Source organism: Anopheles moucheti, chromosome 3 (assembly GCF_943734755.1).
Source record: "Anopheles moucheti chromosome 3, idAnoMoucSN_F20_07, whole genome shotgun sequence".
NCBI classification, from domain to species: Eukaryota; Metazoa; Arthropoda; class Insecta; order Diptera; family Culicidae; genus Anopheles; species Anopheles moucheti.
The window spans coordinates 52,228,116-52,247,426 of NC_069141.1; the positions used below are offsets into that span (position 1 = coordinate 52,228,116).

At 44.2% G+C, this 19,311-nt stretch overlaps 1 protein-coding gene across 1 annotated transcript in view; it reads left to right on the forward strand.

The window, feature by feature from the left end:
- Window positions 1-19,015, forward strand: part of LOC128305547 (transient receptor potential cation channel trpm) — a 50,377-nt gene extending 31,362 nt beyond the window's left edge. The window contains exons 7-21 of the mRNA XM_053043044.1: window positions 1,221-1,380; window positions 1,481-1,617; window positions 7,435-7,591; window positions 7,703-7,850; window positions 7,936-8,970; window positions 9,056-9,208; window positions 10,506-10,562; window positions 12,816-12,956; window positions 13,023-13,180; window positions 13,291-13,481; window positions 13,873-14,118; window positions 14,223-15,061; window positions 15,137-15,674; window positions 15,740-15,865; window positions 15,929-19,015. Coding sequence (XP_052899004.1) covers window positions 1,221-1,380; window positions 1,481-1,617; window positions 7,435-7,591; window positions 7,703-7,850; window positions 7,936-8,970; window positions 9,056-9,208; window positions 10,506-10,562; window positions 12,816-12,956; window positions 13,023-13,180; window positions 13,291-13,481; window positions 13,873-14,118; window positions 14,223-15,061; window positions 15,137-15,674; window positions 15,740-15,865; window positions 15,929-17,070 — 5,228 coding nt within the window. The 3' untranslated portion in view covers window positions 17,071-19,015. The remainder of the gene's footprint in view (window positions 1-1,220; window positions 1,381-1,480; window positions 1,618-7,434; window positions 7,592-7,702; window positions 7,851-7,935; window positions 8,971-9,055; window positions 9,209-10,505; window positions 10,563-12,815; window positions 12,957-13,022; window positions 13,181-13,290; window positions 13,482-13,872; window positions 14,119-14,222; window positions 15,062-15,136; window positions 15,675-15,739; window positions 15,866-15,928) is intronic.
- The last annotated feature ends 296 nt before the right edge of the window (window positions 19,016-19,311 follow it).

Consider the following 19,311-nt stretch of genomic DNA (forward strand, 5'->3'; position numbering starts at 1 on the left):
CAGCTGACTGGTTAGACCTCCAGGAATGACTTCTAAAATCGTTTTTCTTGAGCAACAATTTGTTCAACTTCTGCTGGTAGAGGACCTCTAAATGCATCCAGTACTAGCATTGCTGATTTTTCATAAGAGCTCCAGGTCTCTTGTTCCAAACATTATTAAACCAAAGATTCATCCTTGTCTTTGTCCATCTATCCTTCATCCTTGTCCATAAAGCTAGAAAGGAAAAGTTACTATCCTTGTATAATACACCCCCTTAATTGTACTTTGGTTATTTTTGACCTAAAAGGGGGTCGTTATACATGCTAAAATACGGTACACAACATTTAGAACAATATAATTGATTTTCACATAACGAAACTTAAAGAAGCTCAGATTTCTCAATATGAATAATTTATATTCCCTTTTCTTCAAGAAGACTTGATATGCTTTACTTACGATTGCTTATTGCGAATGAAAATCACACAATTTGAACCAAGGAAATCTGTTGAGATATTTTATAATAAGTTATGCATACTTTAACATCGCTGTTGGCTGTTTTCCCACACGCATCCTAATAAAACGAGCAGGAATTCAGGTTTCAAGGAACGAGCCTGTTCCAAGTTAGGCCTTGCAAAGTTACTAATCTCATCATAACGTGCGCTAGAGTCACAATGTAAAATCTCGTACAAAGTAATAATGGCAAAACCACAAAGCAGCAAGAATCTGTTAATAGCATTACCGTTTGAAGGTTCGGTCGGAAGAGCATCTGAAAACTGGTCCTTAAATTCCATTCCAGGGTTTATGCTTGATGAATCATAGTACGGAACGCACAGCGCAAAACCACAATGCTCTCAGACAAATGGACGACGTTGTCTCATTATTTACAATGATTTTGTCGTTTCGTTAGACAAGCGACAACACTTTGTATGTGTGCCGTGGTAGATATTTATTGCGGGATTGAAACGGAAGCGGTAAGCAGGATGACACCTCCTATTGTATGGTTTGTCAAATGATATGTGAACGTTTTTCCCACGGTTCAAAAGGATGGTGTTTGACAGTTGTTGAGACTATATGAGCTTTTAACAAGTTGTAAACCAATTCCAGCGCCTGAGGATCTTGACAATCAGCACGCTGTATTGCCAGCGCATTCAAATATCAAGAGCAAAAGCTTTCCAGTAAAGCCAGTAGTTCCGTTGAAGCGATACAACCATTCTAGCCAGATTTTCCATCTTTTCCCGCAGGTGTAACGAAACAGGTCGGCGATGCGCTACTGCTCGAGGGTCAGCAACGGTCCGGGCGAGTGGTAAGCATCGGCATCGCACCCTGGGGCATCGTGGAGCGTAACCACGAACTGCTCGGACACAACCGAGACGTACCGTGCCACAGCATCAGCTCGCCTAGGTAACGTATCCCCGCGGTGCAGCTGCCTCGGATAACGCTAGCAGCTTATGTTAATTTTCACCCCAATGCCGTCCTCTTCTCGTCACGCCTCGCCATGCAGATCGAAGTTGGCCGTACTGAACAACCGACACGCTTACTTCCTGCTCGTCGACAACGGTACCCAGGGACGGTACGGAGCGGAGCTAATCCTGCGGAGAAAGCTGGAGAAATACATATCGAACCAGAAGCTGCAACCCTGTAAGTGGTTTCCTTTTCCTACCTAGCCCCGGAGTCCGTTTGACGTGTGTTGGTGGTGCAACTGTGCGGTGCAACTTCCAGAAAATGGCTCGGAAGTTGCTAGCGTGCGAATGCAATGTGAATCATTTACGGAGACCAAAGCGAGTAAGCCTTGGCACTTGTAATAGGTTTATGAGACGGCTCGATGGTCATGGTCGTAAGATGATATCCCGTTCCGAGAATGCAACTAGACAAACTTCATAAGGAAGTTGCGGTGTTGTGTTCTGGCGTAACGAGCGATGCTGTTGACGACATTTCTGTAACGTTGGCGATGCTTTGCGACACTTCCTGCTACTTTGTGTGGCATACAGTCTACCCGTGTCAAGAGCAACTGGGCAGGAAAAATCATGCTTTACGAGCGTATCATTATCATGAGCCATTTTTCATACCTGCAGTACTGGCCGTGCAGGGATCCGTGCATAACGGCTGGAAGGAGGGTTCGTATCCTTCCCGTCCTTCCGGGGGGCGCAATGTAAAAGCGACCCGTTTACGCCCGTGACGGGAATGCGCTAATAAATGGTAATCGTATTCATGGCGATCAATTTTCATTCACCTTCAAATCCACCAGCTCTTCCCACCAGTGCAGCGTGTGTGTGTAGTATGTGCGTGTACTATATGCATGTGGTTTGGCGCGTGTTGACGCCACGACTTCCATGGCAGCTTGGGTAAACCCCGGACGCAGGGCTCGGCCGAATAGCTGCCGTCGTAAACGTCCTTCTTCGTAAATGTGGTTTCCGTTTTGCACGAGGGTAGATGCTGGAACATGTTGTCGGTGGTCTCGGTACCGAAGCGGTTCCTTGGCGGTACGGTTAACCACCGGTCCCGTGATGCGTTTCGTGTGGCGGTTACATACCAGGGCGGTTCGCTTTCCATTAGCCTCCACAAATGGTACCGCAGGCGCGTACAATCGCTTGGATCATTTGACTTTTAAACCTCCCCCGGTTGGTACAGTAGGAACTGTCGTTTTTTTATGGTAATAGCGCCACATTCTTATGATATAATTTTTCCCTCTGCGTGGTTAAGCCACGGATGAGGCTCATACTGCGGTATGGCGCCCATAAACTGGTCATGCGGCAAATTTGTTTCAATGGTATCATCAACCGTCTGGTAATGCAATTGGTATAAATTAATAGCACAATATTCTTTTACATACTTAACGACCATGGTACAACGATTCAAATTGCATCGTGTTTTCGATTATTCTTTAAAATACGACTAAAAATGTCATTTTAAGTTCTTAATCCGTTGCATCCCACAAAGCCATATTCAATAATTTTATTTATGAATCGTATTGGTATTAGATGATAATTTAAGAGCTCCTTTAGTCCCAAGAACACAATGTAAGTAAATTGTGGTTGTATTGTATGAAATATACAAAATCGAGTCGAAAATAAGAACCTTAAAAACGACAATTTATGATAGTTTAACGGATGCCATATTGTTTTCATGTCGGTTAAAATGGTTAAAGTCAACCGAAACAATCTGTTTTTGCACAAAATTCGAGGAAGCAACGATATAATTTGTATGGAAAAATTGAATTTTTATTCTTCAAATATTGCAAATTCCGCAGATGACCAAATGGAAATATTGTCCTAGCCCCCCGTTTTAGGTTATTTCGAGAAGGACCACAACATTTTATGGCATTTCAATGAAGATTTAATACCCTTGGAATGTGACGAGTTATTGCGACTAATTTTATTTTATTTTAACACAAAATTCGAAGAGCTGTTATTAGTTTTGATAATTTTACCATTTTCCAGAAAACCATTTACGACAATTTGGTTAATATACGATTAAAAAGAAAATAATGAAACACTTTTCCAGAAATAAAGTGAGCACTGAGGGTGGGTTAAGGTAATCAATTCTAAGTGATGCGATAAATTCAAATTGCCGTGCAATGGTATTGATGAACCTCAAACAATAATTTGATATTTCTTTTCAAAATTCGGCTTAAACTCTCTACTCCTTTAAAAGCCCGCCAGGAAAGCCAGCAAAAGTTCTAAAGCTAATGTTCTTTCGCACAAAAAAAAATCACACACTCACATCAATACAGTTTGGGCAAGATTGAACGAACGGCTCTCTTTACGAAAGTGGTTTGTAGCATAAGTTTGAACCGCTTGCCAAGTGCTCAAACTTTTAAAAAGAGCAATAAATTGTTCTCAATGCTTCTATTGATCGGGATTGTAAGCGCTTTGCTATAAATTGGCTAGCGGCCTCATGGTACCCAGGTAGGCTACTACTGCCTACTACCGTAGGCGCACGAGCAAAAAGGCCCAAATAGCTCCGAAACTTTTGCCACATTGCGACAGGTGGCCATTCATTTGAGCTTTATTGTGGCTGGTTTTCTGCCGCGTATGGAATCTTGAATCATAACAACGATAGCGAATTGTGAAAAAACACAACGATGATGTCATCGGCAATTGATTTTAGTTTTGGAATTTTCCCTTTCGACATCTTCTTCAAACACACCAAGTCACCTTAAACGGCCCACTTTTTATTGGAACTGGACTGTGGTCCGTTTGTGGGTGGTTCAATTTTTCACATTTATTGTATCTACTTTTTTTCGTATCTGGGCCACCGCTTCACCCCTTCACGACACATGCTTTCCACTGCCCAACTGACACGTTACAGACAAGATGCTGTCATCTCTAATGAATTTTCACTACAAAGGTAAATAATGCAACAGTTATGGCGCCCGTTCAATGTAGAGTGCACCGGTACGGGAGCTTTCCTGCCGTTGGGCGTGGGAAAGCTTTCAATTAGTGGGTAGCATGGGATGGAAAGGGGTGCGTCCAGCAAACAGGTTGCTCGATTGTTTGTGTGTTTATACCGGGGGATCGGGAATGCACGGCACGCTGCTGTATGATTGTTAGAATGGGGTGTAGAATATTCCTGTCCGTTAGCTGAGCGCAGCAGTGAGGCAACAACATTCTTCAGTGCATGTTTTCCATACCACCGCTTGATACCTTTTCCCTGTTTCCTTTTGCTGTAGAAAATCCCAAATCGTTGTGCAAGTTGTAATTACCCTTACCGTTGGGGTCCTTTGCCGTTGCTCAGATAGAACATAGCGTGTGTAATGTAGCGTTTCGTGCCCGAGGTGAAAGTTTTTAATGAACTCCCGCGTATGATGAATGGAAATAGAAATTCCGTTTCCCACCGGCCTTGCGAAGTAAGGCGAAACAGCGTCGAAAAAAAAATGGGCAACATTGGAAGGGAGTTTTTACGCGCAGCGCTGGTGCGATAAAAACGATGGAATTATTTTACAATACTACCGTTACGGTTGCGCTAGACGTATTAGGACTCGGTCAGAGTTTACTGTGCTGTGTTCCACATAAATTCTGCACGATTAGTGAAATCGCTTGTCCAAATAACATTAGACATTCTTGTGCCGCTACACAACACAACAGAACGAAAAAAGGTATCAAATGTCCCGCTCATTACGAGCAGGCGCTACGAACGGAACCAACGGGTGTACGGGATCGTAAGCAAAGCCATAAAACAAAAGCACTAAAAGCACCTGTTGCCATGTCGCAGCATCGTTAGACGATGGATTTATTACAATCGCTTGCCGCTATGGTTCAGGTTGGAAGATGTAAGGAACGCACCCAAGGTCCGGTCTGTACACCTTTGGGGCTAGAATGCCAGATTGGGCAGGCTTGAGACACTGTGGACGCTGGAGAATTAACTTTAACGACACACCAATTACTAGAAGGTAGATTATAAAGAACCCAACGAGTGCTGAAACTAACCAAAACCGAGTGTTTCTCCAAATACTGGAGATATCCGTCTTTAAATGTTTGGTACACGCGTGGAACTCGCCACGGTGAGATATTGGCTGAATTCATTAACCTCTTGCTCCCGTTTCAACCATCCGCTTAAGTGGTTTTATGTGTAGCATTCTGTTTTCTCGTCCAATCGCCCATGGAAATGCGTCAAAACCTTCGCAAGGGCTCGTCGGAACAGGAGCAACAACAGTAGCGGCAGCGTTACTTCATTCAGGATTTAGGCGCCTTATCATTACACGGGAGTGAGCTACGGGTTGTGCTGGGCTTACGGAAGGTTAATTTTAAAATAGATGCGAACTAAACACAATCCGTCGCGTTTTGGCGCCTGTTCTGCTGGAAATGAAATGGGAATGGAGCAAGGAGCAAGGAGCAAAAAACAAAATCTGCCCCATTTAAGGATGTTTGGTAGAGTCGTTTTTTTCTCTCTCGTTCCTGCTTCACTTGAATGTTTCACTACTTTATTATTCTTCTGCAAAAGGTTACCCGATAATCCGCTCATTAAGTCAGCAGGATAAGTGTATCCTTCCGAGCAGGGCCTGTTTGGGGTTTGGTGCTATCATAGCTCGCAAAATCCCACCATCGTCTTGGTGTTGGTAGGATCAGGTGGAACAACAAGGCCAGCCATAAACGATACGGCGGTGGTGTGGAGGTTGTTGATAGAAAATTGAAATATGGCGCATTATATTGTTCGCACCGGGTATCGCATGGTTGAATGGTTCGCTCGCTTCCGAGACTTGAGAAGGCTTTAATGGTTGAAAAGGCCCGACTTGATTCAAATCTAAGCCATTGTTGTACTCGTACCTCGCGTAGCTCTGTTGCATCCCAGACAGGCAAAACCGAACGCTTCCCACTAATTACAAGGGACAGATTGTTATCCTGGTAATGAGAGGTTAATTTGATCTAGCAGAACACGGCACGGTGGCAATGAGGAGATTCGTACGTCCCCGTTTCGAGCTGCAGGAGATTGATTAGACAGCTTCACCAGTGAACCTTCTGGTCGATGATGAATCGGTCCGTTGGAAATCTGCACAAATGTCCAGCACTCGTGTGTCCCCAACCGCGTTACCCTCTAACGATGATGAATGCAGCGAACGATTCTTGTCTGAGTGGATGTAATTTTCCATCCGCTGTTGTTACAGTACCGGGTAGTTTGAAACGATATAGGTTTTTTCTTTCATAAGTTTCAGTTTTGGAATAATATTGCCTTTGCCGCCCGAAAACTCCATCTCTGTCTGTTTCGATTGGCTTCATGTGGGTGATTAATTAAGTTACTCGTTAGCAACAGATCTCGGTGTCCGAAGCATTCAGGCTTAGTCCAGTGTTGCTGCAAGCTGTCTGGCCGTGCACTAATTTAATTCATTAAGAAAAATACAGTTTTTTTCGTGTGAAGTATCATAACAGGGCCGATTGCATCCCACATACCCGCTCAACATTACGTAGGCGATAGAGCCGTTGGTTGTTTAGTGATTTAGTTAACTCTCGGCCATTATCGGGTGTGCGGCAACGGTTTTTTTTCGGTTCCACACTGTAGCTTTAATTAGTTTTTCTTGAAAAGATGCAGTATGCCAGAATTGATTGTCTCTACTCTGTAGCTTTTTAATGTGCTATTTTCAAACCACTTCTACTGACTATCTCCTCCCTTGTATGTTGATCGTAATCGTGTTTTGTATGTTGCTTAGTGCAGGACATCGTTTTCTTTTAAATCTCGTATTGAGCTTGGTTGTTGTAACCTCGTGAAGAATAGTGTATCGTTGTACTAGTTCTAGCTCCGTCTCCCGGTTCATCTCACATCATATCCGGGTTTCGGTTTGCTGTGCAACATCATCATCCCTTTTCCAAACTTCAATCACACTATTGTTCTTCCTTTTCTCTGTCTGTCTCTGTCTCTCTGTCTACCTCCCTACCTCTACTATGCTCATCCGTTCGACAATCGTATCTTCACTCGACACAGAGTTCTCTTCTTGATCTTCTTCTTCTTATTCTTCTTTCCTAGTTACCCACTCGAGCACCCCCGTAGTATGCTTGGTAATTGAAGGTGGTACAAACACAATCAGAGCTGTGCTAGAATACGTCACCGATAACCCACCGGTTCCGGTAGTAGTGTGTGATGGGTCAGGCCGGGCAGCAGACTTAATAGCGTTTGTACATAAGTAATGCACTTTTACCTACATTCGTACCAAATGCGCGGCTGAACGCGTCCCGAACAGGATATTAACAACCGTGTCGCGTGTCCATCTGGTTCCGGGGGCTTTTTGTTTCAGGTATGCGACGGATAATGGAGAACAGACGGTGCTGGAATCGATGCACGACTACGTGCTGGGTATCATACAGAAAACGTTCGAGGTCAGCTCGGAGCAGGCGGAGCAGCTGTTTCAGGAGTTGTTGCAATGCACTAAAAATAAAAATCTCGTAAGTGTATCGGATATGGGAAGAAACGCCCGCATGGACTGATACATTTCTCATCTGCTATTTGCTCTTGCTTCTCGCTCCACAGATTACGGTGTTCCGCATCCAGGACCGACCGGAGGGCAATACTCAGGAATTGGACCAAACGATTTTAACTGCACTTTTTAAATCACAGCACCTTAGTCCACCGGAGCAGCTCAGTCTGGCACTCACCTGGAATCGGGTCGACATCGCACGATCGGAGATATTTGTGTACGGTCAGGAGTGGCCCCACGGGGCACTGGACGAAGCGATGATGCAGGCACTGGAGCACGACCGTATCGATTTTGTCAAGCTGCTGCTGGAGAATGGCGTGTCGATGCGCAAGTTTCTCACCATACCACGGCTGGAAGAGCTGTACAACACCAAGCACGGGCCGGCCAACACGCTCGGATACATCCTGCGTGATGTTCGGCCACACATACCAAAGGGATACGTCTACACACTGCACGACATCGGGCTCGTCATCAATAAGCTGATGGGTGGTGCATACCGATCGTACTACACGCGGCGCAAATTTCGTCCGATCTACGCGAAGGTAATGAACAGCTACGTCAATACGCACCGGAAACCGTCGACCTTTCAGCGATCGGCCGGCATCAACTCGATGAGTCTCGTCACCGGGCTGCTGCCGGTGACGTCCGATATGGCACTGTTCGAGCTACCGTTCAACGAGCTGCTAATCTGGGCGGTACTGACCAAGCGACAGCAGATGGCACTGCTCATGTGGACGCATGGGGAGGAAGCGCTTGCAAAGTCGCTCGTCGCCTGCAAGCTGTACAAGGCGATGGCACACGAGGCGGCGGACGATGATCTCGACACGGAGATCTACGAAGAGCTGCGCAGCTATGCAAAGGAATTCGAGAGTAAAGGACTGAAGCTGCTGGACTTCTGCTACCGACAGGATGCGGAACGGGCCCAGCGGCTGTTAACGTGCGAGCTGCAGTCCTGGTCCAGCCAGAGCTGTCTGTCGCTGGCCGTCGCAGCGAATCACCGTGCGATCCTGGCACATCCCTGCAGCCAAATAATACTGGCGGACCTGTGGATGGGTGGGTTGCGCACGAGAAAAAACACCAATCTTAAGGTAGGTGTGCTGGTAAAGGAAGGAAACCATTGAACACGAGCATAATGTTTATCTTCATCCTCTCTTACCACTCTTATCTTCAAAGGTTATCTGTGGACTGTTATGTCCATTCTTTATAAGGAAGCTAGACTTTAAATCGAAGGAAGAGCTGCAGCAGATGCCTCAAACCGAAGAGGAGCATCTGGAAAATCAATACCTCGATTTCGAGGATCGCGATAAGAAGGACACGGATGCAGAGGTATGTCCGTTTATAGTTCCCACGCTACCTCGTGGTTGGTTTTATGTATAAACCTTTAACATCTCTCTACCTCTCTCGCTCTCGCTCTATCTCAGTATACCGTATACCATCCGTAACCCTTGATTTCCATCTATGGGCCATTGCTCCCCGCGAAGGATCACGTATTTTCTCACTGAATTTTATCTATCTTTCTCTCTTTCTCTCTTTCTCTTTTCTCCTGTGCGTGATCCCGTGTATGGTTGATACCTAACTCATCTCACCTTAATTGCCTAACATTTCGCCATTTACGCCACTATGCCTTCGTCGGTGATGTGCTACGGGTGCAAAATGTTCGGAAAACGACTAACAAAAATACTAACACTGTCGGCAAACGATTATCAACCGATGTGTTTTCTTCCCCTTTTAAATTCCTTATGTGTCGAGAAAACAAAAAAACCAAATCCTGTTTGTGGTGATGTGTTTCACTTCCTTGTAGAAAGCTATTGCTAACTCCACTCAAAGCACAAAACCCGCTGGCGAAAGTGCAGCGCCAACACCGCAGGTATTCACTGTAGCAAACCGTAATATTTTCCGCTAAGTAGAACAATTTTATCTTCCCATTAGTTTCCTTCGATCACTAGTATCTTCTACCGTTCTATAATCCCTCTTTGTCATATCTACAAACACCTCTATGCACTAATCTGTGTCTTAAAGAGAAGTAAAATTAGCAAAACCGGTAATTGGTGAATGGAAATTTTTATGTTTGTTGGCAGCTTAATTGTCAGTTTAATATACCAGTATTAACAAACATTTGGTCCGTAAAATTTGTATTGGAGCTAGGTTATTATGTAGCATACATTAAATAAGTCGTTCTTATGGTCCCATGTGGAATACTATTCGGAAAAAAGGATAATTACATATTCGATTTAAAGTAATTCGATCGACCTATCCCCATTACATAAACTACTCGTACTATGAAGAGCACCATTCCCAGTTCTTCCTACTATTAATTACGTGTATAAAGCCCACGTAACCTTTCGATTCCTTTGACACTCTTTTCACGCCCACCTTTCGTCCAATTGTATCGTTCGTATCCTGTTTTTTTTTTAATCCTCACTACCTCTCTCTGCACTCCACATAGTCCTGTTGCTGTTAGTGTGTTCTAAAATGTATGTCCTTCTTTGTACCGTTCCACCCCCGAGCCAAACCCCGGGCGCAGGGTGGTGGAATATATACGTCTGGGTATTGTTTTCTTACATTACGTCCGAATTTTGTACCGAACCGAATGTCCTTTCATGCTGCTGTATTCTCATCCTAGGCGCTTCTGTCCGATACGTACTCAATGAAAGATACCAAAGTGCAGGAAAATGGAAAAGTAAGTGTGCCTTGTGTGCCCGAGAGCGCACCACTAAGTATACTTGTCGACTGTGTAGTGTTTTGTTTTCTCTGGTTTTAATCTTCCTAATAGCAAACGACACAGAATCCCACCGAGTGCTAATAAAAGACGTTGTTTTTTTGTGTTCCTAACTGGTTTTTCTTTTGTTTTGGTTGTCGGGTGGGATTTAGAAAGATCGAACCAATGATTGGAGAAGTTTTTATCTTGATTTTATCACATTATTTACTCTCACAATCGTCCGCTCTCACACTAACCACTAAAGGCACACCAACATGCAGCACACGATCAGCAGCACAGTGGGAAATTTCAAAATTGATGAATTAATTAAGTGAAGTAGTGCAAACATGTTGTTTTTTCTTTTATCAAACTCATTCAGTGATCACTACACTAGCTATTTTAACAACAGCAAAGTCAAATAGGTTAACACACAGTCCGGCGAGCTCTTGCGCAATGTTGTGTTTTTTTTTAACATGTGTTCTTTTATTTTTCCGCACACTGCATCTTTGTTAGCATTTCAACGAGTTTACGATTTGTACTGTTGGGGGGTTTTTCTTTCGGGAAAATATCTTTACGTTGTTTTTTAAACAAAGTTGTCAAAAAAAAGCATCAAAATTGTCTGTGTTACCGTGTCCGTATCCGTGTGAATAAGCTGTTTTCTGTCTCTATTCCCAGATATATTTGCTTTATCTGTCCCCTTGCTGCGATCCTTCAAACTGTACATCTTTCGTTCGTGTAAAGCTTCCCAAAACTCGTGTTCGCTTCGTTCACTATCCCTTCACTGTACCATGCTGGGTTTGGTAAATGATATGTCTTTGCTTATGTAAATGCAGTAACTAAACCGATACAAAAGTCGCCGTTCAATGTCATCCTTTCCATTCGGTAAATGTGTAAGATGATTTTTAATGAGCAAACCCTTCACGACCACACCGACCCGGACCAAACTGTAAAGTTTATACCGTTGTAAATACGAGCTTCCGTTGCGACTAACCAATTCGGGCTTATTTAATGTGTCCAAGGGGATGAATAGGGTATAGGCAGTCACGGTTACCCAAAAGATCCATATCAGCCCTTGGAATTGAATGTAAAGGAATTAATTTTAACTACCTCGGATCGTTGCCACAAAGTAGTGTTGCCATGTTATCGTAAATTTTTATTGCTCCCACGCCAATGCCACGAACCAGCGCACACATTCGTATAGTTTTTATTTATAATTCCCCTTTTATTCCATAAACACTCGATACAGATAATCAGCAATAAGCTAGCAGTAGATAGCATCGGTGCAGTTTTGCAATACAGTTACAAACATGGTTTTATTATTTGGAGCAAATAGAGTACATTTCACACACACCACAACAACAAGCACGCAACAAAATTTCTGGTCATTCAATGGTTCTAAGCGTTGCAAAGTTCCAGCAAAAAAAAAAAAAAGGAAACACGTTTTATGTTTGAACCTAACACCCGGTTTTTTTGTTTCGATTCCCTTTAGGTAGGTCTGACCGGATGCTTGAGCTCAAAAGTTAGTCCGCATCACTTTACCTTCCATCAGAACGATGTTAATTGTTATTGGTTTCGATTGCAAAATATAGTATCGCTTGATTTTTGGTTGAACTTTGGTTTTTGTGTGTATTGCTCACGTGTAGCTTCCACTTATAAATTGCATCTACCCAATGGACACATCGATGAGTAGACTAGATTAATAGTACCAGCATATAGTGCTGCTTTTGGTGCAGGTTTTTGCTTTCAATTGGTTGCTTGTATCATTTCCATATCATAAATAGTAATAACAATCATTAGAAGTTGTGTCCATGATAGTATGTTGGGTTTTTATAGTGTATTATATGAGTAGCAACATAATTACCTTGAGTTTAACAATTATTAACAAACGTATTTATTTTTTATTATGCTTGTATTATACTTTTAATTTTATGTACTATATTGATCGTACATCGCACTTATATGTTTAAGATAACGGTTTGATGTACTTTTATAAAACTTTTGTAACTTTTGTAAACTGTGTAAAACAAACTGTAACTTTGTGGGGTCAAAACTGTGTGTTACTAAACACTTGTTTGAATGCTTGTTGGCATTGCCACCGTACTAAATATTATTGGCCGGTATTTTGATTATTAATAACAATTCAATTATTGCACGATGTTTACCTGCTCGCACGATGGGATACGTTGTCTAAAGGCAGAAATAAAACAATTCCCTTATTTAACGTTCACTTCCAAGGTTTCCCTAACGGACTCGGAAAACACCCAGTACAAGGACTACCTGTTCGACAGTGACGGACGCCAGCAGCGGCCCCTGAAGCTGAAGAAAAAATTCTACGAGTTCTACACTGCACCCATCACCAAATTTTGGGCCGATTCGGTAAGTGTTCGGTAGTGTAATGTCCTCGTCTGGTGCCCAATTTACATTTCGATTATCCCATTCCAGATGGCTTATGTGTTTTTTCTCGTGCTGTTCACGTACACCGTGCTGGTGCGAATGGAGGAAACACCGAGCTGGCAGGAGTGTTACGCCATTTCCTATATCGCCACGCTGGGCTGTGAGAAGATACGGGAGATCGTATCATCCGAACCGGTGGCAATATCGTAAGGATCTCGCATACATACCGAACCGACGCGCCGTGTTTCAACCCGTTCGACTATTAATCAAAGCGTGTTACGCCCTTTCTGGTCCCACCATGTCTCTTTCTCCGTAGGCACAAGTTTTCCGTGTGGGCTTGGAACATGTGGAACCCGTGCGATGCAGCCGCAATCATATTTTTCTTTATAGGCTTTGGATTGCGGATACGACCGTACACGATGGACATCGGTCGGGTGATATATTGCGTGGATAGCATCTACTGGTATTTGCGGATATTAAACATTCTAGGTGTAAACAAATATTTGGGTAGGTAAAGCGTCCCGTCGAAGTGCTGTTCTTATTGCTTTTTCCTGGTGGTTTGTGTAATAATTTGTTATTTATTCGTATTTTTGTTCAACTTCGTACGACCGTTAGCCATCACCGTCCACGTGCGTCTGACAATTTCTGTGCTGTTGACGTTGACACCAGTGTTGCCAAACAAGCACATCTTATTACAGTTTGTGTCCCATTAGGGGATATTAGTAAATGTTTTCCCACATACTAATAATTATCCGTTTTAAATCATTTCACAAGTAACAAGTTATCTTATAAATAGACGCGAGTAACGTAGTTACTTCACGTCGCAAAGCAAAGCATCATGATTGATTTACGTTTACTGATGTGTCCAACATGGTTTGTATGTACGGCTGCTCCACAGGACCACTGGTGACGATGATGGGCAAGATGGTGAAAAACATGATTTACTTCGTGGTGCTGTTGCTGGTGGTGTTGATGAGCTTCGGTGTAAGCCGACAGGCGATCCTATTTCCGAACAACGATGCCAGCTGGCGATTGGTACGGGACGTGTACTATCAACCATACTTCATGCTGTACGGAGAAGTGTTTGCCGACGATATTGATCCGCCGTGCGGTGAGGACCCATCACAGCCACCATGCGTGACGGGTAAGCATTGCGACGCCCACTGCCTACTGAACAAGCAACCAGCACCATCATCCTTCGCGAAACGGATTAGACGGTAACGGGGTTTATCTTTTGTCCGGTTTCAGGCCACTGGGTGACACCAATCGCGATGTCGATGTATCTGTTGATAGCGAACATTTTGCTAATCAATCTGCTGATTGCCGTGTTCAACAACATCTTCATCGAGGTGAACGCCGTCTCGCACCAGGTGTGGATGTTCCAACGGTTCACCGTGGTGATGGAGTACCAGCAGAAACCGGTCCTGCCACCACCATTGATAGCGCTGTGCCATTTCTATTCGCTGCTCCGGTACGCGATACGAAAAGCCAAAGGGTTGCAGGAATCGCGCGATAATGGGTTGAAGCTGTTTCTCGAAAAGGAAGACATGGAGCGGCTGTACGACTTCGAGGAGGAGTGCGTCGAGGGTTACTTTCGCGAGCAGGAAATACTGCTGCAGCAGTCGACGGAGGAACGTATAAAAAATACGGACGAAAGGGTGGACCATATGGCGCAGAAGATAGAGGACATCAACCAGAAGGAGAACATCCAAAGTGCGGCCGTGCAGAACATTGAGTTCCGTTTGCGGAAAGTGGAAGAGTCGGCCGAACAGATTCTAAACCACCTGGATGTGATACATCGGTTCATGTCCGCACACACGCTCATGAACGATACGCAGGGTTCGACGGGCAATGTGAGCGGGAATGCACCGCCCGGCGGTATGGCGGCAGGGATGATTATGGATCATCGGACACGCACAATCTCGGAGAGCGATAGCTACATTTTGCCACCGCCCACGACGCAACGGAAAAAGTTTAACCGATCGCTGACGGAGGTGCGACCGGATGCATACATCTTTGATGATGGAAAGCATCTCGAGGTGCGTACGGTTCTGGAGGAAAGTGAAGCAGAGCGATCCCCTGACCAGGTAGGGTTGCAACACGATGCACATAAGCGAATTCGCTTTTATATTAAAGCTGTCTCAATTTGCAATACATTTCAGGTCTCTCAACAACACGAACGGGATCGCAAATTTTCCATCCGCTCGGAAGACTCGGAAATGTTCCCGGTGGGTAGCGTCCCCAAGGCACTCTCGCCGGTAGACATGCCAACGATCAAACCTTCGCCACCGCCTCCATTTTTGAATATTCGACAGGACACTGCTAGCACCGAAAGCAAGGACACACTAACCCCGCTGGAAGGAGCGGACGATAGAACGCTGGTCGGAGATGAAACGCTGGACGATATGGTCGAGCCGAACTATGAAGGCTTACGGCACAGGGCCGGAAGACGCCGGAACTCGTCCATGTGTGGACCTGGCACTAGTGCTCCAACGAATGGAGCTGCTGGTGTCCAATCGACCGGTACAGCAGCAGCAGCGGGTGGTGGTAGCGGTGGAATAGGTGGACGGAGGAATTCCGAAAGTGCGTCCGGAGGTGGATTTGACATCAATAAATCTCAGACCAGTCTCTATCAGATAGGCTTCTCCAAGCGACAGCACAGTATCACGCAATCGGAACCGGACAGTGGCAACGATCAACGTGAGTTGTCTCAAATACAGAACTCTGTCTGAAATAAAAATGTAATGTTATTTGTTTGTTTCCAGCTGTTCAACGGACTGTTCCGAAGGGACGACATCTTCTGTTGCAGATTCACACAGAATACACCTCCATTACGGATGAACTGGAGAGCGTGTGTCACATGATAGCATCGCCCACGAGTTCGCTGAGGGGTTAGTAGTGTACGCAATCGTTCTTGTTACTGTTTCTAACTCTGCTGTTCCTCTCCTTCACAGAAGATCGTACTAAGAATGTAAACGAACTAACGAATCCCGAATTCGCCGCCCTGATCGAGAAGCAGCATCTGAAAGAGTGTGAGGACGTTGATTACATGATGATGGAAAAATTGTTTCAAACACGCTGTTCGCTTGACGACAGTGACGAGTACTTCGACGATACCGAGCCGGAAGAGCACGGACCGCGGAAAATGTTACGGCGCGAGACGGCAATCGAATTGCCGGTAACGCCGTCCAAATCGAACATCGTCTCGCTGGCTGATAGCAGTCTGGGTCACGAGGATTTCGCCCTGAAAAACGAACGGCAACCCGCATCGAACCGGAACTCGTTGCGTGATTCGAAGAACTCGCCGCTCTCGCTATCCAGCCAGAACTCACCGCGGAACTCGCAGTACATGCAATCCTCGTTCCTTAATCCCACCGTGTGCGATGGTGCCAGTCGTCTGTACAAGAAGTCGTGTGAGAGCTTGCAGAAAAATTCCAGCACCGATACGGAGTACTCGCTGCAGCCGTACCGATTCATCAAGCAAAGCTCGAATGAAACGAACAGCTCGTTCAACATTGACAACTCGTCGATCACAAACGATCTGTCGATCGATGGCGAAACGAGCCTCAACTCCACCGTCATCGAAATGGTTTCAGCCCCGTCGATAGCAGCGGCAGCCGCGGTGGCCGCGGCCTCCGCCGCCGCAGCATCGGACGGTGAACGTGGTGGTTTCCAGACCAAACGCACCTCATCACTAGGTAGCAGCTCAACCGCAGCGGAAATGCGCCCGGGTTTGTTGAAAGGTAGCAAAGATAAGGCAAACAAGGACGGTGGTGGTGGGTCCATCCCGGAGGGCTTGGAACGTTCCGTCCCGGGTAGTTCGGTCCCGTCCGGTTCGGTGATGGTTCCGAACAAACCACCACGGTCGACCCGCTTCACCGACAGCTTGAGCGTTCTGGGACCAAAGAGTGTACTGAGCCGGCTGAAGGAAAGTAGCTCCACCAGCACGGAAGAGGTTCCGCAACGGGACACGAGTGCACCGATACCGTGCATCAGCACGAACCTGGTACAGGACGAAATTGCGAAGCTATCGTCGAACATTAAGAGCAGCACGGATGAGGATACCGAGCCGCCGTTAAATGAAACTATGTGCTGATTTTAGTTGTACCCTCCGACAGAGGTAAATGTTAGCTTAGACGAGGCCAGTGTGTGACCCGAGAAGGAATGGAATAATATGTTCCGAGTGCGCTTGATACTGCTGGTGTGATTGTTAGAAGGAAGGTACTTATACAAGTACGCATGTACTTAATCATTCAAGAGCGTCTATATATCGTACGTACGTAAAGTTGAAGTTTTTGTTTTCCATGATGAAGCTCAACTGATCGGTCTGTTAAATTGATTGAGCTTGCAAGAGCTTATTGAAGGTCCCCGTATTTCATCATAGCGTTTCATTAAAAAAAACACAAGCCCACATTAGCTGATGCAGATGCATATCAAACATTAGAACTTTCCTACCGATAACATTTCCTCAAAGCTGTGTCCCATCGTTCATGTACATTTGTCCCAAAACGTTAAACATTTTTATGACACGAAATGTTGAGCCAAGTGCGTGAATCCAAAGTGCTGTGTTTAATGAAACGGTCTAAACAGGAGTTGTTTTGTTTGTGTTCTATAAAAAGCTACGTAACAAAATGGAGTGCAATCTAAGTATAGTGTAGGAACCATTTAAAATTCCTCCCTCCCATGAAGTTCGCATACGATCAAAACAGCACAGAGACATTGGTGAGAATACAATAAGACAACGTTGCGCATCGAAAAGCGTTTTGAAAGCTGTGTGAATTCGATACGAAATGTTGCACTGTTGAAGCGAACTATCTGCAACATGGTGCATGCTCCCGAGCGGAGGGCGTGAAACACGCCCACACGGAACTGCCACAAATCATAGTGCTTAATAGGAACGGTTGTACATTATTTTCATTAGATTTTTACAAACTTATTGGTGCTTATTGCAATGCTCTGTTGCAAATGCTGACAGAGGAACAAATTGTACATTTGTGAAGATGTTTTATTTTTACCGACCAGCGTTACAATCATTTTTACACGCAGTTAGATAGTTTCCGTTTGAACGGCCAGGCCGTTTTGATTTATTATCACGGAGAAGCAGTTGAATGCTTTTAATTAGTTTGAGCCATATTTTATACTTCTTGCACATATTTTGTTTAAAGCTTGAATTATTTACAGTAGTATGTTTTACTACATAATTCACTTTTCTGTATATAATATATTGAGGTTTAATTGAGGTGGACAAATACACACAAATCGTACAGCTTATGAAGCACCACAGTTTGCGATGCTGGAAATGATAAAATGGAGATCACGGCTGAATAAAAGTATGAGCTTCAAAATTAAACCCATGGATCCTTATTCGATGAAGCGTGATTAAGGTTGCTATCAACGATCCTTCACATGTGTTGTACTACAATATGACAATATTATTGAATTGAATTAGTATGGCATACAGAGGGAGAGAGGTACGATGCGAACAAGCATGACCATGGACATGACCGAATCAGTATCGCAGCAACCAACGGACAGTGTGGCTTGTGCGTTGCAACAATAAAGCCGTAAAATAGTGTATGCGTTAATGAGGTCAGAGGTTGAAAGTGAAAAGATCGTTTAGGGTTTGTTAATAATGCATAGCGAGGGTGAATCAAAAGTGACTATTATAGATCGACACAGCGGAAGCAGTGTACAATGTAAACACAGTAAGTTGTTAACACAATAAATGGGTTGTACTGGATAGGAGTGAAAACATTTACAATGGATGCGCTTTCCATGTAAGGAAAGAATGTGCACCGCTGTTGTAAGAAAATTATTATTTTTTTATTGCAGACAATGGTATTGTTGCGTTGTTTCAGCCTTCAGATTCCCCCAAAGGCTGTTGAGTGGTTGCGGTAGGAGTATTCCTGCAAGATGTATTCCTTAAGTTATAGTAATTAAAGCAAATGTTTCAGATCGAAGAATGACTCTTTGAAAGAAGAAAGCACAGGTACAGCTATGTTTTCGGAAATAAACTGAAAGTTAAATGGAAATAATGTGAATGAAGCATGTCTAAAGATTAATGTTATCTTTAAAAATTATTTTACTATTACTATTAATTTGACTATTATTATTTTGAGAAATTTTGTTACAAAAAATCCTTAAAAAAAATGTGTGAAAAAAGATTCACATCCTACCAGATTTGTTTTGTTTGATGACTAACCACCACTCAGTAATTTGGATGAGACATCAGACATATTTCAGAATGGAAAGTACATTGATAGTGATTCATCATGCAGACATTATGATGTCACCAACTGTAAGTCCTATGCTATGTTCTACCGAATTGTGATTTTGC